The 22368-nt window shown below is 42.7% G+C and overlaps 1 protein-coding gene across 1 annotated transcript in view; it reads left to right on the top strand.

Moving 5' to 3' along the window:
• Positions 1 to 6538: 6538 nt before the first annotated feature.
• cttnbp2 (cortactin binding protein 2) overlaps positions 6539 to 22368 on the top strand; it is a 117709-nt gene continuing 101879 nt past the window's right edge. Inside the window, exons 1-2 of the mRNA XM_008277987.1 lie at positions 6539 to 6823; positions 16165 to 16272. Coding sequence (XP_008276209.1) covers positions 6695 to 6823; positions 16165 to 16272 — 237 coding nt within the window. The 5' untranslated portion in view covers positions 6539 to 6694. The remainder of the gene's footprint in view (positions 6824 to 16164; positions 16273 to 22368) is intronic.

The following is a 22368-nucleotide window of genomic DNA, read 5'->3' as shown; positions in this document are numbered from 1 at the left end:
GACGGTTATTTTGAATTACTTGATTCATGACTAGTCTCGTCTAATTTCCACATCACTGCTGTTATGATATTAATAATAACAGACCGTATTTGTCAGACACCGGTTCAGAAAAATACTGGACCTACAATTCAAAAGGATTGTTGTGTACACAGATTAATTTACTTACTGTATGTCACAACAAGTTCACCTAAATGGTAATGACTTGAAATTATTTCCTCACTGCAGTAATGTGCAGTTAAGATAATGCCTGGCAAATGCTATTTTTAATCAGTGTGAGGTTATGGAAAATAACTGAAGCGATCTGTAATGTTAGTTTAAGCCATGTTGGTACTCATACATAGAGGTTAAAGTAAACAGAAAATAGACAACGGCCGAATAGCAATGTGGTGTAACGTTGTGTTACCAAACAGCAACGGTGAAGAAAGTACTTTTAATATCAGGGCGTTTAATAAACATTCAAATAATCAATTCTAAGTGATTAACGTTACTGGTATCACAAACACTTTTCACGGGCTGATAATCCTTACATGCTTTGGTTAAAAAGTTAACAGGACTTACGTTGCTTTTTTGTTGTCATCTCTGCACAGCACACCGGGATGCTTCTGCTTTAGGTGCTCGTTCATTGCAGTGGTACTGCTGTGATAAGCCATTTGTATATTACAGAGCTTACATGTCACAGTGTGGTTGCATCTTAGGTTAAAATATTCCCACACTTTAGAAAAGCGTGGCTGAGTTTTTTTCGCTGCAGGTTCTCCTCCATCCATGTTGTTTTTACTGCGAGCAGCCATATGTCCGCATACGCTCCTGTTGCAGTGCGACCGCGACCCATCGACGCATGTTTTACGCGTCGACGTATTTTCGTAATCAATAACGTCGATTACGTCGACAAATCGCCCCAGCCCTGTTAATGACATTGTGCTGCACCCTCAGACTTGAACAATGTTTTTATATTTTATGTTAAGCTGGTGCCAAGTGCGCTTAGATTGCACCTAAATGAAATCAATTAATAGGCTACCAATCAAGCAGTTTTTCCCTGTAGTATTATTGTGATTGCAAAAGACAGCATTTAAACTTACGCATTGACCCGAGCAGCAATGTTCTCCTTGCTGTCTTCCTCTGTGTTGCAGCTGCAGCGATGTTGCAATTCTTTTTAAAAACGTGTTCAAACTCGCCGTACGAGTGCATTAAGATTTCTAATTCTAGTGGGGTGAAAAACGCAGCCCTCCCCTTTCCTGCTGCCGTGGTGACTCGTCAAATTGGGGCTCCATTGATGCTGGCTTTTTATAGCTGTAGTGCACGCGCTTAACTCCAGGTGAAACTACTCCGAGCTGATTAAATTGACTCAAATCCACTGTTCTGGAACCGCAAACTCAGAGTTTCCTGTCTCAGAGTAGATCAACTCAGAGTTCAGGATTAGACTCAGAGTTTGTTGAACCTGCTTTGTCAAACGGACCCCGTTTGTAAGCTGCTAAGTTGCTGTCACTTACTCTGCAGCCGCGGAGTCACAAGAAGCACGTCTGGGATCAGAGCGCCCCCTGCCATGAGACCAGAGAACTGCCTGCCTCACCTAGAACCTTTTCTCAGCTGCTTTATGATTGCTCAGCACACGAAACATATTACACACATACACTGTACATTATTTTACACATCAGCTGAACTGTGGAAAATCAGTTCATATATTAAATGTGTTTCAACCATTTCATTGGCGATGTACAGACAGCAGTACGCTGTCACTGCATGGCAGCCAGCGCAGCCAGCGAGAGATTGCGCGATCCAAGGTGAGGTTCAGCTTGCTGCTGCCTCACTGGCTTCTCTTCCAAGCATTTGGATAGGAAATTGCGAAAATTAAGCGATTGTGAATAAAAACAATAATCAAAATTGGTGAGGCTAAATGAAAAAATAAATACTTTATAGTACAAATCACTGGATAAATATAACCATTTAAATTATTTTATAATTTGATTTGTTTTTCTTTCCCTGACCGCATGTCACTGATGGACTGTGACGTGAAATGGTGCCGCTCAAAAAGAGAACTGTCTGGAAATGCTAGAACATCTATGGCAGTCTGACAACGATCGCCAGACGAATATTTAATTCTCTACGCAGTAATGCTGCAACTTCATCCATGGGATCGTCAACAAAAGGACATGTTAGTGGAAAAAGTCTCCTCCATCTGTGTCTAATGGACTTCTAATACACACTACTGACTCTGATTTTTAAAAAAATGATTTTTGACAGACAGCAGAACTAGGATACGCCAAACTCACCTGCTGACTGGATGAATGAATGAATGAATGAATGAATGAGTAAATTAAATGGCGTGTGTGGCTGAAAGAGGGCGGAGACAGAGAGAAACTCGAGATTCACAGAGAAAAACCTGGCCCCGACCAGGTTAGGTTCATAGAGTCTGTTACGACGGTAACTGACCGAGGTCTGAAGTTTGCTCTCTCTGTGAAACAGGCTAGAGTTACGCCTCTGTCTCTGGTTTGAGTTACCTCCCTTTGTGAAACGGAAAACTCAGAGTTTCCCTCATTTCAGGGTTAACAGACTCAGAGTTTTCACTAAACCTGCTTTGTGAAATGGACCCCTTGTTGTAACAAAAGGCAAACTAAATAAACCAAAGAGCAAAATTAACTACAGCAGAGTTTAGCAGGTTTTTGTTGTATTTTGATGCCAGATACCCCTTTTCCACCAAGCTGGTTCTAGTGCTAGCTCTGAGCCAGAGCCTGACTTAGCACCAGTTCTTTGTGTTTCCACCACCTAAGCAGGTTCTCAAAACTGGTGCTTAGCAAACACCAACTCTTTGCTGGGCCAGAGCTAAGAAGCGAATTCATCAGGGGCTGGGGGCGGGGTTATCGTGACCAACTGAGACCGGCGGAAACACAGAACCGGCATTTTTAAAACAACAGCCAAGCGAGTAGCTACATTTTTGAAAAACTAAATAGACAAATCCAAACAGAAGTGGTCTGATACCCCTTTTCCACCAAAAAGAACCAGGTACCAGTTCCATGCCGGTGCTAGGGCTAGTGCTTAGTTGGTTAAATTCTGGCACCTCCAAAGAACCGGTTGCTTTTCCATCAGCAAGGACCCAAGCTGGGGCCACACCATTGCGTCACTGCCTACGTAGCCGTTACTGAACAACGCTCGTGCCACAGGGAACTCCACACAGGACTATAATTTTTTTTTACCAGTGCAACCAAGTTTCTCCTTTGTTCGCACTTCCCACCTTGTCACAGGAGAAACGTGTGACTTGCAGAACATTTTTCTTATCGATAGACTCTACAATTTACCAATCTTCCCTGAACTCCCCACACTGCAGACTGCGCTAGCTGCAGTTGGTGGCTCCGGTGCTCAGACCTGACTGACAGACAAACTGACTTTAAAAAGAGCAAACTAGGGCGTTCTAATGTCAGATTTGTCCAAGATGAAACTGAGTGGTTTTTTTTTCATGCAGTCTTTTCTTTGAGTGGAATAAATAGCACATGTAGGTGAGTTCCATTTTTCACAAGAAGACCTTATTTCTAAGCGTAAATACCGCAGTACACCAAAGTTATAAAAGTACTGTTTTCCACCACTGTGGTGCTACTGGTGGGACACAATTGCACTGGCTTTCAGTATGCAACACTGTGTGCAAAACTTCTATGTGTCCCAGGACTCATTCCAACATATCTGTGATCGGACCAGAGATGTCCTGGCGAAAAACAACACAAATCACTGCTTGTGTGTCCCATTCATCGGTCTTGGTGGTCACAATAACCCCGCCCACAGCCCCTGACGTACTCAGTAATTTTCTCTGGCCCAGCAAAGAGTTGGTGCTTGAAAAGCACCAGTTTTGAGAGCCTGGAGCTGGTGCTTTGGCGGTGGAAACACAAAGAACTGGTGCTAAGTCAGGCAAATCAGCACTGGAACCAGTTTGGTGGAAAAGGGGTAACAGGAGGAGACTCAGTGCTTCCTGGCACTGTGGTCTTCAACTGAAATCCAAAATAAGTTAGAGGGAGCCTCTTGGACCAAGCCTGTGTTCGAAAAAAATCCAGCAGGAGATGGCTGCAGGCGGGTACGAGCGGAACCTCAACCAACTCCTCAGTAAACTCAAGAAACCAAAAAAGGACTACAGGGACCAGAAATGTCTATATATGCAGTGACATACTGACATTTTACGGTGACACAATGGTGTGGCTCTAACTTGGCTCCTTGCCAATGGAAAAGCAAACAGGTTCTTAGGAGGTGTGAGATTTGAACCAACTAAGCACTAGCACCAGCAACGAACTAGCACCTGGTTCTTCTTGATGGAAAAAGGGTAACAGGGATCTCTTTGTAGAAACCTAGTTTCTAGCAAACGTTTACCGATATTCAGCAGCCATGGCCACAATTACGAACTGCTGCTGCAGCTGGAGAGAAGGTATAGTCAGAGACCAACGTCTCCATTTGCAGAATCAGAGAAAAGATCAGAATGCTGTGCAGCCACAGAGCAATCTCAGCTTTCTCTCTCATCACTATCACTGTCGCACATCTTTCTCTGAGACTATGAGAACAACTAACTGAATGTAAAGAGAATAGCCCCATTTTGTGAACGTCACAGCCAACTTCACGGGAGGAGGTGCGTGTGAGGGCAGGGGTGTCATTTCCATGCCACATCTCTGGAATCCCCCATAATCGCTGGCTAATGACGACCTTCCTTTCAGGGAGATTATCTCCACATGACAGCTCCATCTCTGCTGATCTGCCTCAGATTCAGACACAAGTTGGGGATTTGACACATGACAAGACAGTACGAATAAAAAAAGATCTCTGTGGGAAAGACATGAATTCACATCTGAAATTCCCCCTGTGTATTACAGAAAACTGAGTGACAGCCTTCTGTGGTTGTGATTTTAAGTGTGTGTGTGTGTGTGTGTGTGTGTGTGTGTGTGTGGGATCAAAGGGCAATACTCTTGAAAACACTGTGGCATACAAGAATCTAGTTATTACTGTTATGAGGTGAAATGCTGTCAAGATTTGAGCATTACCAAGTAATTAGTGAGCTTTATCCACAAAACAGATATATTACATGAACTAGATGTAGCTGTAGCTGTATTATATAGTGGTCTAAAAATAATATGTTGTTGGTATTGTAACAACTGTGGATTTCCAAGTCTTATAGTTGCTTGTGTCACCACTCACATATCGGGAAATATTACAAATCCCTGAAGTCTACACATGGCCAAGCCCTCAATGCAACCAGCGAATGTCGATCATGCAACATTTGACCTACATAGAGACTTAATAACCTCATTCTGGATGACCAGGCTGGATCAGCGTCGCTTAATCCTAAATGCCACATCTGGGAGCTGGGAGGGCCCCTATCCTCTCTCTGCTTTTCTGGGATAAACAGACCCAGAACTGAGAGATTTGAACTCTGAGCATCGACTCGTGTAAGATTAACATTGGGGCTTTTGGTTTAAAATCCTTTGCTTCAAAGCTTCAAAAAAATGGTCTGAAATGTGAGAGAAGGAAACATTCTGATGGTGGTTGTCTGTTCTTATGGCCACTGAAAACAACATTATTTGATTGTTGAGGGTCATTGTATGCTCAGATTTGTAGCTACAGTGGCAACCATGACAGCACTGTTTTGTGAAATATGTAATATTGACACAATTTTGAATCCAATATAACTGATAATATGTGTGTTCAAACTCTATGAGTAAAGGAGCAGGATGTCATTAAAACTGTAATGGTTTTTGGTTTTGCCTACCTTCAGAAAGTAGTCAAAAAAACACACTTCTGGTAGATCACATTAGACGGCATACCTGTTTTTGATGGTGTAGAAATCACAGAAGAGGACATGATGCTCACCCAGTCCTTTTCTAATACAACAAAACGCTGCACTGACTCCTACTGTACCTAGGTGTCATTTTGAAGGACTTTACTTCAGCTAGTATATCATACAACAAGCAAAAACCTTGCACAACCACAACATTAAAATATTGAAATGTTGTAGCAGGTGAGTGCATCAGCAAAAGACAAAATATTTTACTGTGTATTATACATTATATACAATGTACTACACTAGCACTCAGAAAACGATCATTGTGCATGATGATTGTTTTTAAATACATTTTGCTGATTCAATAATATGTAGTTTCACTTGAGAATATTTTTTAAGGATAATGCTTAGTTACACTGGCGTATGTTTACATTGTGAAGCTGCAACATTTGTGTAAGAAATTAATATCAATGTTTCTTGACTCTAATATATATACACACACACACATATATCAGGAACATACTGTGGATTCTTTATCCATTGATGGAATAGTCTGTATTAATATTACAGGTTTCTTTTTTCACCTTTGTAGTTTTAATGCTTCCAGACCCCTTGAGGTCCCCGCACCTCGGTTTGGAAACCACTCATTGGCTCGTTTTATAGCTACAGAGGCCGACAAATGCTGTTGTCAATCAGCCTGTCGGGACGCACCTCCTATCCAGTTGGGAGCGCACCGGGTCTTCGCATCTGTATTTTCCGCGTCGGTCGGTCCACGCCTACCGGACTGCCCGCTCCCTCCTCCCAGCCGCAGCAGCCCGCACACTCGCTAGTGGGCTTTTCACGGAGGAGACCTGTCGTCCTCTCCCCGCTGTTCAATTCGTCAAATCTCGCCTATGTTTTCTTTTCAATGGCCGTCCGTGGCGTGATTTGCATTCAGCAGCGCAATAGTTAATGAGTGCCGGATGCGCCCTCACTCCAGCAGACCGCTACAGTACGAAGATGGCGTCGGAGGGAGCCAGCGGAGAGCAGCCTCCTCCGGTACAAACCCTGGCGACCGCCGTGCTGGGAAGTGTCGACACGGTAAGACAGCGGAGTTACACAAAACAACAACAAAAAAAGCCACCGGGGTGTTTTTCTGGAACCTTCGTGGCGTGGCGGGGCTCACGCGCGGGGAAACGCGGTAAAACGCGGTGCGCATCTATTCCGCACAGGCTCGTGAAGCAACAGCGGTGGCCAGCGCGAGCCTCGCGACGGTGTCTGGCGAAAAACAAGAAGAGCTCCGTGTCGGTGGGGGCTCGGTTTAACGGAGAACTCTCCTCCGGGGCCCTCCGACCAACACACAGCTGTGCTTCTTGTTTTCTCTGCGAATTCTTTTGTTCGCCGCTGCTGCTTTGAACCTTCGCCCCGCAGTTGTAACGTTATCCTGCGCCTGATGGAAGACAGAAGTGTGGCTGCTGCACAGGTTGGAGTTCACATACGTTGCAGTAAACCGGGTAATGCGTAGAGACCTGTCGAAGAAAACACATTCATTAAAGCTGAGGCTCACTGGCTCCCTGCTAAAGGTGGAAGCAGTTTATTGTATTTTTTATTATTGAATGATAGTCACTTGGAATGTGTAATTGTGGAATAAAATTAGTTTATTTCTGTAATAGCTCCACCACCACTCAGTCCTATATGAATCCTCACAGGCCCCCACAGATTACTACTGTGAGTCCTTCCACAGGTTTACGCTGACTGTCACAGCAGGATAAAGTAGCAGCATTTTATTGTCACAAACGGGTTTTCTTTACATTCACCTAGTTGTGAGTTTTCACAGGTGTCAGTATGTGTGCAGTGGCAGCGGCTCAGCAGCCCTCTGCATAAACTGATCAGTCTTCTGCCCCGACCAGCAGGAGGTCGTGCAACCTTTCCCTTCCTCTTAGCCGGCTCCCTGATGCAACCTGTCAGACTGCTGATATCCAGCAGAAGACTAATGCAGAATGGGTAGTGACACTTGTGCCACTTTGCTTCTGTTTGCTCTACAACTTTACTCCGGCGCGCAGCAAGATAACTAAAAAAAGCACCTGTGTGGATGAGAGTTTGAAGAGGTAGGCTTGTGGAAATGTGTGGAGCTGCTGGAATAGAAAGCAGCCCCAGTCCCTGAGGTGGGTGGGTGGTAGCGTGGGTGTTGAGGTGAGGTGAGGAGGGGGCTGGGGTGAGTGGCGAGCTGAGGAGGTGGTGGGAGAAGAGCTGCGGGGGTGAGTGGAGGGCAGATTCAGCAGCACAGTGGTGGAGGAGGAGGAGGAAGAGGAGGAAGAGGAGGGGCTGGAGGGCCCGTTCACCAGACACCTTTCTAAATTGGTCTTAATTTCAGTGACTCAGCTGGCATAGCTGGGAGTACCGTGTCACGCAGCACCCCCCTCCTCATCTGAGTGCGCTCAGAACTGCCTGGAGGCTACTTTACATTTGAAGCGAACAGGTGCTGTGGAGACATGGGAGCCGGGCAGCCTCCTCAGCTCACCCGTCTCTTTGCCAGCACACTCTTTCTTCTCCAGGTTCCAGCCAACGAAAGGGGGCTTCCACCTCCATGGCTTCCCACTCCCCCCTCCCCACCACCACCTCCACCATCGTGCCTGCTGTGGTTAAATAAAGCACTTTGCTCTTTGCTCACCCCTGTCCGACTCTCTGTTGTTGGCCTAAGGAGGGGGAAGTTTCTCGTTTAAGGACTCTGAAGTAGCCGTGGTGCAGAGCAGGGTCAGAGGTCAATGAAAGGCACTCCACGGGTCACCTCCCTCTCATTTACTATTATACATGCTAGTGTGGCAGACTGCTGGTTCTGGAAAATTCTTTTTCACTCTTTATCAAGTCAAGCTCTGAGAATAAGACAACATTACTAGACAGAAAGCACAAGGCAGTCGGACAAGATGAAAGGAAGAATGAGCGCACCTGAATTTCTTGTTGCATGGGGAAGTTGTGCATTTACAGCTGTGGGAAACATGTCTGGTTACAATTCAGGGAGTTGGTGTGCCAAATCTTTCCAATGGAGAAAGTGCAATAAACTGAATTCACATTCAGCAACAGATTTTGTGTTTTCCCACTCTTATACTTCCAAAGACGTTTAGTTAATCTCATTGTCTGACCGCCTCTGCTCCTTCTCCTGTTAGTCTCAGAAATTAAGTTAAAGCAAAATGTCACCCTGACAGGCAGTTGTAATGGCTTAAATTGGGGAAAGAAATAGACCTAGATTGGGCTTTTGATGTCTGCCAGAACTACTGTATAACACCGTGTTTGTCAAGCTGGAGGCCCTGAGCCACTGTCGGGGGGAGAGTGGATGACTAGGGGAAACTTGTGAAGTGACACTAAGTTGAATGAATCGGATTTCTATGAGGAAAATAAACTCACAAGAGTTTGCTGATGGTGTCATCCTCACCTTTTTTCACGATAGTTCAACTTGGATCAATTTCCTTTTTAGTTGCTTCCCCTATCATTGTTAATGATTGATAACAATTGAGGGTTAGGGGGGTCTGACCTTCTGAGAGGGGGCATGCCTGAAACGGTTTGTGTAACGGAAGCCTGCGAGTGGTCAGTGGTGGTTATGTGGGATATGCTGCCATGTTGGAGGAGTGCCATTTGCATAAGTGGCTGTAATGTCATTGCTGCTGCTTCTTCCTGACAACAAAATTTCTGTACTGTGATACGGGGGTTCAGGTGACCCTGTAAACAAGTTGGAGAGGTCACCAGAGAGCTTTAAACATTATAACTTTACAACCTATTAAGCGGTTTCTACACTCAAATTACATTACAAAAAATATCTCTTTTCATGTTTAACTCTGGTATTCAATCTTCTGGAATCATCTCAGTCAGTCAGTGAAACTTAATCTGTTTAGCACCTTTCATGCAAGTAGGAGCAATTCAAAGTGATTTTCAGATGATAATAAAGCAGTTCAAATGTAAAGAGTACACAGGAAAGAAAAACAGAGTTGGTTTAATTTGTGCAGATTTATCTGTCACATAGATACATGCTGTTGGGCACCAACTAATAGTTATTTTTGTAACTGATTAATTGTCTGATCTATAAAATGTCAAAAAATAGTGCAAAAGGGCCCTTCACCTCTACAGCTATCCTATGTTGTCTGGCCAAAACCCTATAATTTCCACTTTATTGTTTTATATGACGAGCAGCAGCAAATCCTGGAGTTTGAGAAGCTGGACTATGATCATTGTTTCAGTTTCTGCTTGAAGTATGACTAAAGCAATTAATACTTGCCAATATTTGTAGCATTTTGCAGTTGATCGAGTCATTGATTCAGCCCCACTGTGACCTCAGTTTAGTGATTCTAATTAGATTTTATTAGCGAGAGATGCACCAGTCTGTTACATTGGTATCAGCAGTGATACTGACTTGGTTCAGTGTATCAGGTCATGTGATGGCAATCATCCTCAATGTCATTTAAGAAAAGACGGTCTCCACGCACTATTGACTCAGTTTCTGGTGCACAGGAATTTGTGTTCTCAGGTTGTCACTCAGAGCTGGAAGATACCCCTACCTGAAGCATTGAAATCGATGTTTGGAGAGTAAAAGTTAGATTAAGCTTTTTGACTCACAGCATTAAAAAATGGCATTTTAAAATCAACAGAAATACTTTTCTCCATAAACAACATCCCTGTTACTCCTTGGAATGTTTCATTTAATGAATTAATCATTTTTTAACCACACAAAAAACAAATAAATTGCTTCTGTTTGTTGCACATTTTGGCATTGTAGGCCCCACAGTGGGAGCTGCAGTCTTTGCTTGTGTAGTTTTTATAGTACTTTTACATAATGTTTCAAATTAATGGTGGCTACTGTAGCTATCAATAAATATATGCAAAATTCATGTAAATACCAATACATCTGTTTATGTGACATCTAATAATAATACATACAAATTTATATAATATAATATAGTATATGTTTAATAGTGATTGTGATTACCCCCAGTTTAATGGCATTAACTACTGATAATGTGTCACAGACGTCTATTTACAGGCTGTCATGTCAGTCAGTTTTGTGCTTGCAGTAACAAGACATGAGTCTGTGAAAAACTTACAGGCCTAAGCAGGTTTCTGCCAGCAGAACACAGTGGAGGAGCTTTCACAGTGCGAGCAGTTTCGTTCCCATGTGGCTTACACTGAAATGACACAGGCCTTATTAAGTGGACCGGGGCTAACAGTGAGCCTCCAATGCTGGCCAGGCTGCTCGTGCCCTTGGCACGCGGCTCACAGCTCATGGAACAAATTAGTGCTCGCTTCCCTCACCTGCTCACTGTGCAGAAATGCCAGAGAGAAAGCGCTCCCCCCACTCTGAGCCCTGCTACTCTCACCTCACCTCACCCACCACCCGAGGCCCCGTGACAGGACAGCGTGGCTCAGGGTTGCTGTCCATCAAAGCTCCCTGAGTCGTCCAATTCTCTTGAGTGGTGACAATGCTGCCGGGAAGAGGGGGCTCAGGGATCGATTGGAAGGCTCGAAGCGAATGAATCAATCCCTTGGAATCTGTCCTGCTTTTATTTCCAGGCTTGCCGTGATCACATCAGAACAAAAACGTGGTTTGACTAAACTAAAACATGTGATTGACGCAACGCTTTCCAGCTCCTTGTTCTAAAAAGAAAAAGGTCCGTATTAATGGGAGCAGCCGATCTCAAGAAAGCTTTTCTGGCTGAACATCACCTTTTTAAGGCTTTAAAGGGAAGAGTGTTGGTCTGTTTATTCATATGAATTTATTACCTCTGCTCCACTTCTTTGAGCATTAACTTTCCTTGTGCAGTGAAATAAAAAGAGTCACAGGAGTATGTATAGGACACATAGAGGCAGCAGCTTCTTACAATCTCAGACTGGACTGTTCAAAGTCATATTCCATGTGAGAGACCTCTGGAGATGTGTGTGACACGTTGATGAAATGGAATAATGTTGGCTGAGGTTTCAATGGAGGATTGTAAATCAGGTTTAAATGACTGGCTGACATCTGAATGCCCTCAGAATGAGCAGGTAGCAATCTGCTTGATGTGCAGCAGGGGTTGAGATGCTCTTGATTTCCTCCTTTTGCTTCTCCCGTTTGCTGGTTTATTAAAATTTTGTTGAACAAATAGCCTGGTGAAAAGCTTCAGGATATTGGGAATGCAGCTGGATGTGACTTTCTCAGCCGACTGCTGCCGGTAGTGGCCAGTATGGTAATTGGAAATTCTTCTGTCACCAAGCTCTGTTGTTATCTTTTGGCCTCTCTCTGTGAAGTTACATCATTTTAGCTGTCCAGCCAAGAATTCCACTCATTTCCCTCATATGTGTTTTACTTTGAATGAGTACAATGCCTTGCAAGGTTCCTTAAAACAACAATTTGACGCTTTGCTTTGGAATGTCGTCTGACCAGATGCTCCTCTGGTGCTCAGGGATGTGACCAGAAAAACACTTGTAAAAGTGCAATCTCCCTCTGAGGAACAGGAGATGAATAGGACTCACTGTATTCTCCCAAAGTCGTGACACCTTGAGAAAAAAACTCTTTGAATGTTACATATTAACACTAGAAATGCCAAGCTTCTGCCACATACCTGATGTTTGAGACTTAGTCACAAACTGTCCTTCAGTGCATTTTCTTTGACTTAACGTCTGTACAAACTGTCAGCGATTCAAATTAACAAAACACATACAGTAAGTATGGGGACTATAGGAAGTATTAGTAAAAGTAACAGTGTTGATATAGGAAAGTACTTGATTGCAAAATATTGCTTGATGTGGTGAGCAAAAGTACATAAAACAAGTATTATCAGCGAAATATACCAAAAGGAAAAGTAAGTCTAAGATGAATGCTCCCTTCAAGAGTGTTGATCTCTATATTGAGGCTGCTTACTGTCATTTTTGGTTATTCTACTTAGAATTTTTCTTGATGCGTTGGTTAATCAAAGTCCAAAATGATGTCCTTGAAGGTTGTGTTGTGTTGGACAAAGATTCTAAAACTCTGCAGTAGAAGTAGTGAATTGCCTTTTATAAAGTATTTGTTCGAGTCTGTAATTTTACTCTTACTGAGGTATGCTTTACACTGTGTAACCTGCTTTGTTACTTTTAAAATCACAGTTAGCTTCTGAGTAGGCCTACATTTCAAATAATATCCAAACTTTTCATCTGCATTGTTTAAAAAAAAAAAAAAAAAAAAACTAAAATAAAAATGCTGCAGCAGGCACAGGTTTAAGAAATGACCACTGACCATTACGTACGACTCTACCTGAAACTGGATAGTTTCTGTTAACTTGGAAATATAGCACTGGTTGAAACTAAACAGATAGTGAACTGTTAGTTTTACTTTTAGTTGAGTAATGTTTCATTCTTTTTCCCACTGCATATACTCAAATATATTGAATTACAAGCAAATTTTCTGTTAATATTTCTACTGATGACTCAGAATTCTATGACTCAGGATTTTAATTCTCAACCTCACTTAAATGAGCTAATTGTTTCTGCTTTATAAACTTTTGGTAAATTATTCATAGTTTCGTTGCTCTGCACTTGTGACATGTGCAATGACAATAAAGTTCTGAGTAAGGTAAAACTATAGTAAAACACCCCTTATAGTATAAATGGATTTTATGTTTCTTTTGTAAATCTTAATCTGCAAAAGTACAATTACACACATAACAGATTCAGATCAGTCACTTTATTTTAAATGTTTGACCTAGAAATAAATCTGAGTTTGAGTGGCTGGTGGGCAAAAACAAAAATCAAAGGAAAAGGTTGTGTTTGCACCCTTTAGTCAAAGACGACTCACAATCAGGAAAAGCAAGAAGGTTGGAGATAAAATGGAAGTCACATCTTCTTCCCATGAATAAACCAGACAGAGGCGACACACAGTTTATCTTTTTAGAAATGGACTGGAAAAAGCTTTTAATTGACAGGAGGGGAAAGCATGAAGTGGTCTGGTCACTCCCAATTACAGTCATCTCCACCCGTTGGCCCTGCGGTCGCCACTGACCAAATAGGTGCTTAATGACCTAGCCAAATGTAATTAGACCTTAATGGCTTAGAGGTAGGACAGGACATCTAGCCTAATTTGAGGGCTGCACTTAATGAGACCAGTTGGAGACTGGGACTAAGTGGTACATTTGTCATGTCAGCAACTTTTTTCCTGCTGGTGAAGTTCATGTGAAGGTGGCGCCATGTGGGATGGATTCCCCCCCCCTTCATACATGTAGAAGAGATTTCTCAGCTTTTGCATAATGCAGAAGCAGTGTAACCTTTTCTGTCCATTTATACCGTCACCAGCAGTGTAATGAAGGACTCCAGTGTTGGAATGGTCACATGCTTGTATACATTACCTGTCTTTCCAACACTGACAATTTCCAGTTCCTGTATTTACATGAGTATTTTAGTGTACAGGTCACATATTTCCACAGTGCAGCTCAAAGTAGTTCCGACCTCCACAGCAGCACCTCCTGCAGCAGCATAGAATAGTCCTGACTTCTGGGAGGCATCAACATTTGATTTACCACTTCAAAGCAAGGTGTCTATAGTCATCACAATGAGCATTAGTGTTAGCTGGGGAGTCGACGGGGGATTTCATTAAGTCACTGTCTCATCAGCATACTAATATACATACTAACGGTGGGTTAAAAGTAGCAAAAGGGCTGTGTAAAAAAAACCCAAAACAAGTCTTGTTTTTATTACATTTTGCTTATAACAACTTTCAACTCATTATTTGGCTGTCTTCAGCTGTCTTGTCTTTGGTCCCAGCAGGCCACAGTTTTCAGTGCAAATGCTCTAAAAGCACAATCTAGCTGGTGGACACAGTGGAGCATTTGGCAGCTGAAGTGCCATTTATTACCCCCCGGGAAGGGTGACCAAAAGTAGAGTGAAAAGACAGTGAATAGTGGACATAGATTCATCAAGTGGCCATAAGCACAACACCAAATAAATGCTATCGTAGCTTGGATGTGTAAATAAGCAGCTGTTTATCATATCAACCATTGCTGAACAATAGATTGATTTAAAATAAAAGTCACAAGTTGAAACAACACAGTCAGCAGATTGCAAAGAGTGTAATTTAGGATATACGAGGTTCAGCCATTCTCTTCTACTTTATATCATCTTACTCAATTTATTAATTCAACTTAATAGTTAGTATTTTTAACATCCTTGGTACTTTGGCAGTATTGCTAACAGATATTCATACAGTAAAGCATAATAGAGTGTGAACTGTGTGGCTAATAAATATCAAGACTTAACACTGCAATTCAGTTTTATTTATTTGAGCAGATTGAAATGTTCAGGGGTTGTTTGTGCTGCCCATCAATCAATGTATACTATGTGGTTCAGGCTGCATGCTGTGGTTCCACTGTTGTAACTCCTGTCTCATTATTCAACAGCATCGCTTCATACATGTTGCTGCACATCTGACTTCTCTTTGTGATGGTGTCTCCTGGTAATGCTTGTTTTAAATATATTGCACAGTAAATACTGAGCTAAAGCGTAATTTAAAAAAAAACAAAAAAAACATTGACATTAAATTGCAATATCTGTCAGAAGAATCATAATTATATGTTTACTCCAAATCATTTAGCCCTAAAATAACTTAAAATGTGATTATATAGATTATTAATACCTGCTAGCATATTTGTGCTAAACCAGCAGCTATTGCTAATTTAGTTTAAGATTTGGAAATAATGTTTAGCTGCTAATGTTATGCGTTTGTAATTGTAAAGCCCAAATATACTTCAGAGTAGATGTGGATGACAGGGTGGATGTTGGGTTGTACACACAGTACACACAGACGCATCATAGATATATTGAGGAGAACTCGATATTGACTCAAAGATGGCACCCGCTCACTGGAATGAAAATGGCTCACTTGGTGCAGAAGCCAAATAAGTTTTCTAGCTTCTGAGTTTGTTTCTGCGTTGTGTGGCTCACAGCACATGGGCATTAGCGTTTCCTCTGCTGGCCATGCCTGCAGGTTGCTGCTTGGCAAAACCTCTGTGGATTACGAATTCATTATAGAGCAAAAACTGACCTTGTTTGCTGATGGAGGTGTACCATCAACAGTCTAATAGGTGCCTTCAATATTTGTGTTCTATGGGGAAAATGCTGTTTGGGCTGCAGGAGATTTTTTTTTTTAGTTTAGTAGTGTGAGTGACCACTAGGAAAAAACATCAACAAGACTGAGAGTATACCCATATCCACCTCTCTCAGTACGCCCATAAGACACATTCACTCCGTTCATATTCAGTCAGTTGCACAGCTATTCACTGACATGCAAAGCCTAATCCAAGCAAGTGCCAATGCAAACAATAATTTAACAAAAACGTTAAACCAGTGTGATAGGTTTTTATGAAAGAATTAGGGTCCAGCACCCAGCCTGCTTGATCACATTGCTGTGTTGATTGTATGATTCTTACTTTTGCTTCTGGCTTGTGTTGCAGAAATGTGAGTTCAACATGGATAACCTGAGCAAGCCAGAGCTGCTCACCCTGCTGAGTATCATGGAGGGAGAGCTGGAGGCCCGAGACCTGGTCATAGAGGCCTTGAGGGTGAGTCCGGAGAACGAACACACACACACACACACACACGTGCGTACTCTGCCATCTTGGCAATTGTGAGGCTATTTGCAGCAGACTGCCTTAATTAAATGCCTTGTGATGATTAGCTGTATTGTATTGTGACCCAAAATTATGTTGGTATCACTCGTGCTGAATGGTCACGAGTGCTGCTACATGAATGCAAGTATCACAAAATCTCGATCGGTGGCTTTATCTCAGAAACAGAAATGTGAAAAACACTTGTGTGACCACAATGAAAGATTTTGCCCCACTGTCCCTTTCCTTCCTTTGTAATTACCCACTGATAAGCAGTCTCTCTAATTACCTTTGCTGAATGGGAGCTGGCTGAGCGACTGGTTAGCACTTTGTTTCCTGCCAGAAAGGCCAGTGTGATCAAATCCTTGTGTCCACCCAGCACCACCTGCTTTACCAGCAGTAATGAAGAGATGACTGAAGTCACCAGTTTTGACTCATTTTGTTATTTAGAGAGAATTAAAATTCAGTCAGGAAGTTGAAATAGCCAACATTCATTAAAGTTGCAGAAAAGCTATGTCTGCTATATCTGTATATACAGGCGTGACTCGATAATCCGACACTAAATGTAAAACCTTCTTTTATGTCGGATAGCAAGGCTGTTGGATTGTCAAGACGGAGGTCGAGATACAAGGAGGGCTTGATGCTTGAAGGGTCATTTGTTGTTAATATTTATTGTTTGTAGTTGTTAAAATAACTAGTGTATTGTTAGAACACTACGCATCGCTGGATTTTAGGGCTGGACCCGAATAGTCGACTATTCATTCGCTGTGCTTGAATCGAGATATCAAACTTGATCTCCGAATACAGTAAAATGTCATGTCGGAGTTGGAATCCAAGGCTGTCGGTACGTTGAGGCTATTTTTAATGGGTTCTGTTTGTTTTTTTACCTAAAAACCTGTTGGATAGCAAGGTTTTTGGATTGTTAAGGGTCGGATAATCAAGTCACGACTATATATTATACTGGTGTGGTATGCTGTGTGAAATAAGGGCTTGCTATGGTCAGGGTGTGAGGTTTTTTAGATATGAATCCGTTTGGGCTTCAGTGCCTGAACATTAACCGTCCTCTGTGACTGAAGCGGTGCTGATGTGTGTATGTATAATGGCACGGTGATGAGTTTTAATGGATGATGTATTGATCTGTGGTTACTGAATACTGAACCTGTCTCGCCCTCGTGCTGGAGGTCGCTCGTTCTCCACAGGGGCAGGAATGCTGAGTTATTTCCGAACAAACGCTTGCAGGTCCTTCTCTCTCTGCAGTTCTGTATTTAGGTCGTCTCAGTTCGTCCACGCTCTACTTTAAGGCTGTCCTCTCAGGCTCTTTTTTAAATAGGTTCTTAATGTGCGACTCACACATATTGCTGTGATGGCAGGAGAGGAGAGAAATGTTCTTATCGGAGGCAGCCCTTTCAGCTTTCAAGCTCAAAGGGATGCTCTGAAACAACACATCGATAGAGCATCATTGTTTTGCTCTGTTTCACTCCAAACGTTACAAATGCTGCAGGGATTGAACTGCTAACCTTTTGGTTTTGTGGCAGCCTTCTAAAACAGTCTCTGCTACGGTTGTGTTTTTCTGCTGTTGGCAAGCTGTTCATCTTGCAGACATGTTTTTCAGTTTTTCTCATATTGAGTCTTTTGTGCAACTTTACAGTCATCGACCTTGCTGATATTGAGCAGACCTACTACCTCACTCGGCATCACACTATCAGACAGTAATTTGAATCTTTTTTTCCATTCAGTTGTGCCTGTCCTGAGTCTTCTTTCATTTCTGCTGTTACCCTTTCTTAAAATTTAGGACAGTCTGTCACCTCTTCTCTGTCTCTTTGTGTTTCTGGTATTTGGTTGTTCCTCTGTTCCTCGCTCACCACCAACTCACCCATGTTTTCTGCTGGCATTAAGAGTCCCTGCAGGCCTCTTCTCCCCTGTGGATGGATATCCTATCCAGGTTTCTATGAAATAAGCCTCCTCTCTGCTGCCCTCACAGCTCTCGCAAAACACAATGAGCCTGTTTGTTCTGTCGCAGATAAGCCCCATCTGAAGGGGGGGAGGAGACAGACAGAAGGAGAGACAGGGAGGAGTAGGGACTGAATAAGGGGGAGAGAAATTAAAAAAAAAGACACAGAGTTAGTAAGGATAGGTCCAGTGTGAGAAGCCCAGATCGTCAGTTTGAATCAGAGCGAAGATGATGGAGGGTTGGTGACGTGCAGAGAAAGGGGGAAAAAATGGAGGCCTGATATGGTCTCTGACAAAGCGGGACAGTGTAACAGAGTGGATTAAACCAACTCCCCCCACTCTCCTCTTGCTTTTCAGTTCTCTTTCCTACCCCCCTGAATAGCCAACAGAAAGGCATCATCTGGCCACCAGCTGCAGAGCTATCAGTGTCACTGGACTGTGTTTTTTTTCTAATCAAACCATAAATCAAGCTAATCAGCTATATTTCCACAGCACCTTACACTAGCTCAGTTTCACAGAGAACCACCTCTCAGACCTGTCAGTTTCAGTACAGGTCTGATATCTACATGCCGCTAAGTCCCCCACCGATCCACTTTTTGCTCCCACACCAAAAGCTTCGACCAAACATTCATGGCTTGGCACAGCTACAATGATTGTTTGTGGCGTTTGTGTGTTATTAAGAGGCTTTGGTGCCGCAGCTTAATTAGCGTGTGGCTAAAGCTGGCTGAGCTGCCGTATCAGGCTTCATCCTGGTGTAAAAGAAAGGAGGCTGTAAGGAGATTAGCCAAACGACAGAGATATCACATGATTACCGTGGCCAATGGCTACACAAGTCACCCATTCTTCTGCGCCAAGAGCTTTTCTGAGGGCATTTGGAGACTGCATCTTTACCCAGTCTCAGAGAAGGACAAAAACTGTTTTTATTTGTGCTGACAAGCCACAGGCCTAAGGTCTATTTCCAAAATGATGTAGCTGCTTTCGCTGTTTCTACAAACGGTATTTTGGCTGATTAGCTGAATGGCTACTGGAGTCACGGAGGATAAACTCGCCAGCCAGAACCAAGATTAAGTCTTTGGCTGGCAGCCAGTGCTACTTTCCCGCTAACACAAAGAAATTGTTTTACAAAGACACTATTTTTAGAGGCTCGTCAGTGTTGAAGAGAGGATGGAAGTAGAGAATCTCAGGATCATTAAGACTCTTTTTAATGTCCTTGACATTTTGCAGCCCATCTGTATTTTTTCACTGGCAAGAGGTGAATGTTTCAAAAAGCATGGGAACAAAACTGGCCTCGACTTATCTAAACAGGGCTAAATGAACCGTAGATGGTCCCACGAGACCCCTGTCAGTGACGTTTAATTTTTTTGACCCCTAGGGGTGACAGGGGTGAACATCAAGCCTACTGTAACCCAGTCATGCAGGACTATTGGCTCGTGTGTTATTGGTCTGCCTACTTGCACATTTAGGAAACGCAGGAAGAGCATGAACATACAGGTTTGCAGCTGCAAAACAAAAATGAGCAAAATGAAGCTGAGAGATAAAAGAAAAAAACAAAAAAAACCCTGCAAAGTTGCAAACTTTGTTATTTTCTTTGGGTTTGGCTTTCATTAAGATGAATGAATTAATGCTAATGTAAAGGAACGTCATTTTACCATCAGAACTCCAAACAGTTTCCGAGCATGTTGTGCTCACTGTGGGTTTAATTTGCGATATAAAGTCCTGCACCTATAGTTCTGTATCTAGGAATACACATCATACTATGAGACAGCCTGGACAGTTGGACAGTTTGTCAGACATTTTCTAACTGTTATGTTCTTGGTCTCAGTGGGAGAGATGGATGGTACAGACGGAGGTTTCCAGATTGGATGCCTATGCTTTTGTGAAAATGACTTGATGGAATGATTTCATTGGCAAGGATTGATCAGTTGAAAGCCAGTGAAAGAAAAGAACGCATCTTAGTGAGCAGCTATTGCAAGTAGCAATGGACTTCTACATACAGAAAGAGAGAGTCAGGGAGTCCTTTCAAATCTGAAGTATACAAATGTGTTTGCACTGAGCACATGATTTACACATCCTCTGCTTGAACTGTGCAGTTATTTTCTCCCTGCATCTATTCCCTCACACAGTAAAGTAGTTTATTTCCCAAGTGGTGTGTTTCTATGCACCATTTTTCTCATTCAAGTCTTCATCACTGAGATTTTGACACAGCTTCCTCTAAAAGGTATTGGGACACTTTCATTCTTCTGTAATTTTAAGCTCACAGTGATGAACGAATGTTGCAGGAGTGCTGTTTGGGCCACTGCTACGTTCCCAAGGGCTTGATGTATGGCGTCAAAAACTATGTACCTCTGGTCACTGAGGCAAAATGAGTGTAAATGGTTGCTGCCACATTGTTGCACCCAATTATCAGTGCATTTTCTGCAAACAAGTGAATGTTTCTTGACTGTCCCACAGCTTTGAGTTGCAGTTCCAGCACATTTTTTGAGGAATGATTTCGAGTAAATGGCTTCCTATTACATTTTCAGTGCATTACTGATTGCATTAATTCTTGATAGCGCTGTAATTGTGGCAGTTTTGGCAGGACTGCATTTGTCTTAACTGGAGTGAAATAAGCATCCACTCCTGAATACGGCAAAAACTGTGAATGCTGTTCTTGACTTGGACTGGAGTGACATCCCCACAGACGGCGGTGTTTGGGAATCCAGATGGGCGGTCGGCATTTCTGCCCACCAGCATCCGGCCTCATGCGGGCAGGCTTTCACGGGAGGTCATGTGATCTGCCATATGACTAAGAGAGCCCATGGAGCTGCTGTCAGCAGTAGGCTCATACGTGTTTCGCGCAACACAACACATGCCCCAAGCCATCAGGCTTTCTCCAGCGTCACGTTATCTCCGACCATCTAGCTATTTAAGGCATGCCCTGTTGCTGGGCTTTTCCAGCTCTCCCCCTCCCTGCACTCAACAATTTGTTTTCTTCTATATCTCTCTCCATCTCCTTTTTGTTCTCGTAAATCTTTGTATTTTGGACATCCTGCCCTCTCTTTGTGTCACTGCTTGTCACTTGCTGCTTCTTTGTTTCTATCTGTGTTCTTATCCGTTTGGACAGACACTGTGGCAGCTCATTACTCATCATTACTGTCTTCCTTGGAGTCTTTCCCCTTCCAAATAGATCTTTGAATTTCTCTCTTTCTTTTGCTGTATCCCCCTCTCTCTGCGCTGTGCAGCTAATCCGAAATATATTAAAAAATCACTGTGCACTCTCTGAGCCACACACTGCAATTTAGTTTTTTTTGCCTCTTCATAGTGATGCTTCAGAAAGCTTTCCCGACGGCTTCAATCATGTGCTGTGCAAAATTGGTGACCTTACAAATCAAGGAAAATATCTTTTCATTTTATTCAAACCAAGCAAATTTCTTGGCAGTACTATCCCTATCCCCAACTGACCTATTTATTTATTTATTTATTTAGAAAGGTTTTAAAGATGTTGGAAATGAAATTAGGATGAGAAAATTGTTCAACCAATAGAAGTTTTTTTTTCAGTGAGTGTGCTGGTGTGTTTGTGTGTTGGCATGATTGTCAGTCAGAAGTGCTGAGGCAGTTTATAGACATTTTGGAATTTCAATTTAGTATGAAAAGGCAGCAGGAACATACTCATAGTAGCTGCAGTAATGAATGTACAACTGCAATGCCCATGATTGTAAATTCAGTTTGAGCAGAAAACACAGAATTTGATATGTTTGTGTACGTCCAGAATCAGATCTACACGTCTTGGGTTAACCCTCTCTCTCCAGCTTCAGATACACAATCCAGTCATCAGCCTGGTCTGATCAGTCAGCTGCCTAGCAACCAGCTCACCCCCTCCCTCTTTAAGCCCAGACCCTCCTTCATAAGCTCCCAGCGTCGTGTTTCACTGCCACCCACTGATATGCCACTTAGGAATGAGGCTAAAAAGACTCACCACCACCAACCCCCCATTTTGGGGAAAGTGGTACGACCCAATAGTAGACGTGTCTGGAGAGCCTGTTTCTTATAATTTATTTTTTTCAAATTTTTCATTTGGTGGGATGGTTTTTGATGTGCTGTCAGTCAATGCAGAAGACAGAG

Source organism: Stegastes partitus, unplaced genomic scaffold (genome assembly GCF_000690725.1).
Source record: "Stegastes partitus isolate 25-593 unplaced genomic scaffold, Stegastes_partitus-1.0.2 Scaffold112, whole genome shotgun sequence".
Taxonomy (NCBI): Eukaryota; Metazoa; Chordata; class Actinopteri; family Pomacentridae; genus Stegastes; species Stegastes partitus.
Note: the sequence above shows the minus strand (reverse complement) of the source record. Positions and strands in the feature narration are given on the sequence as shown.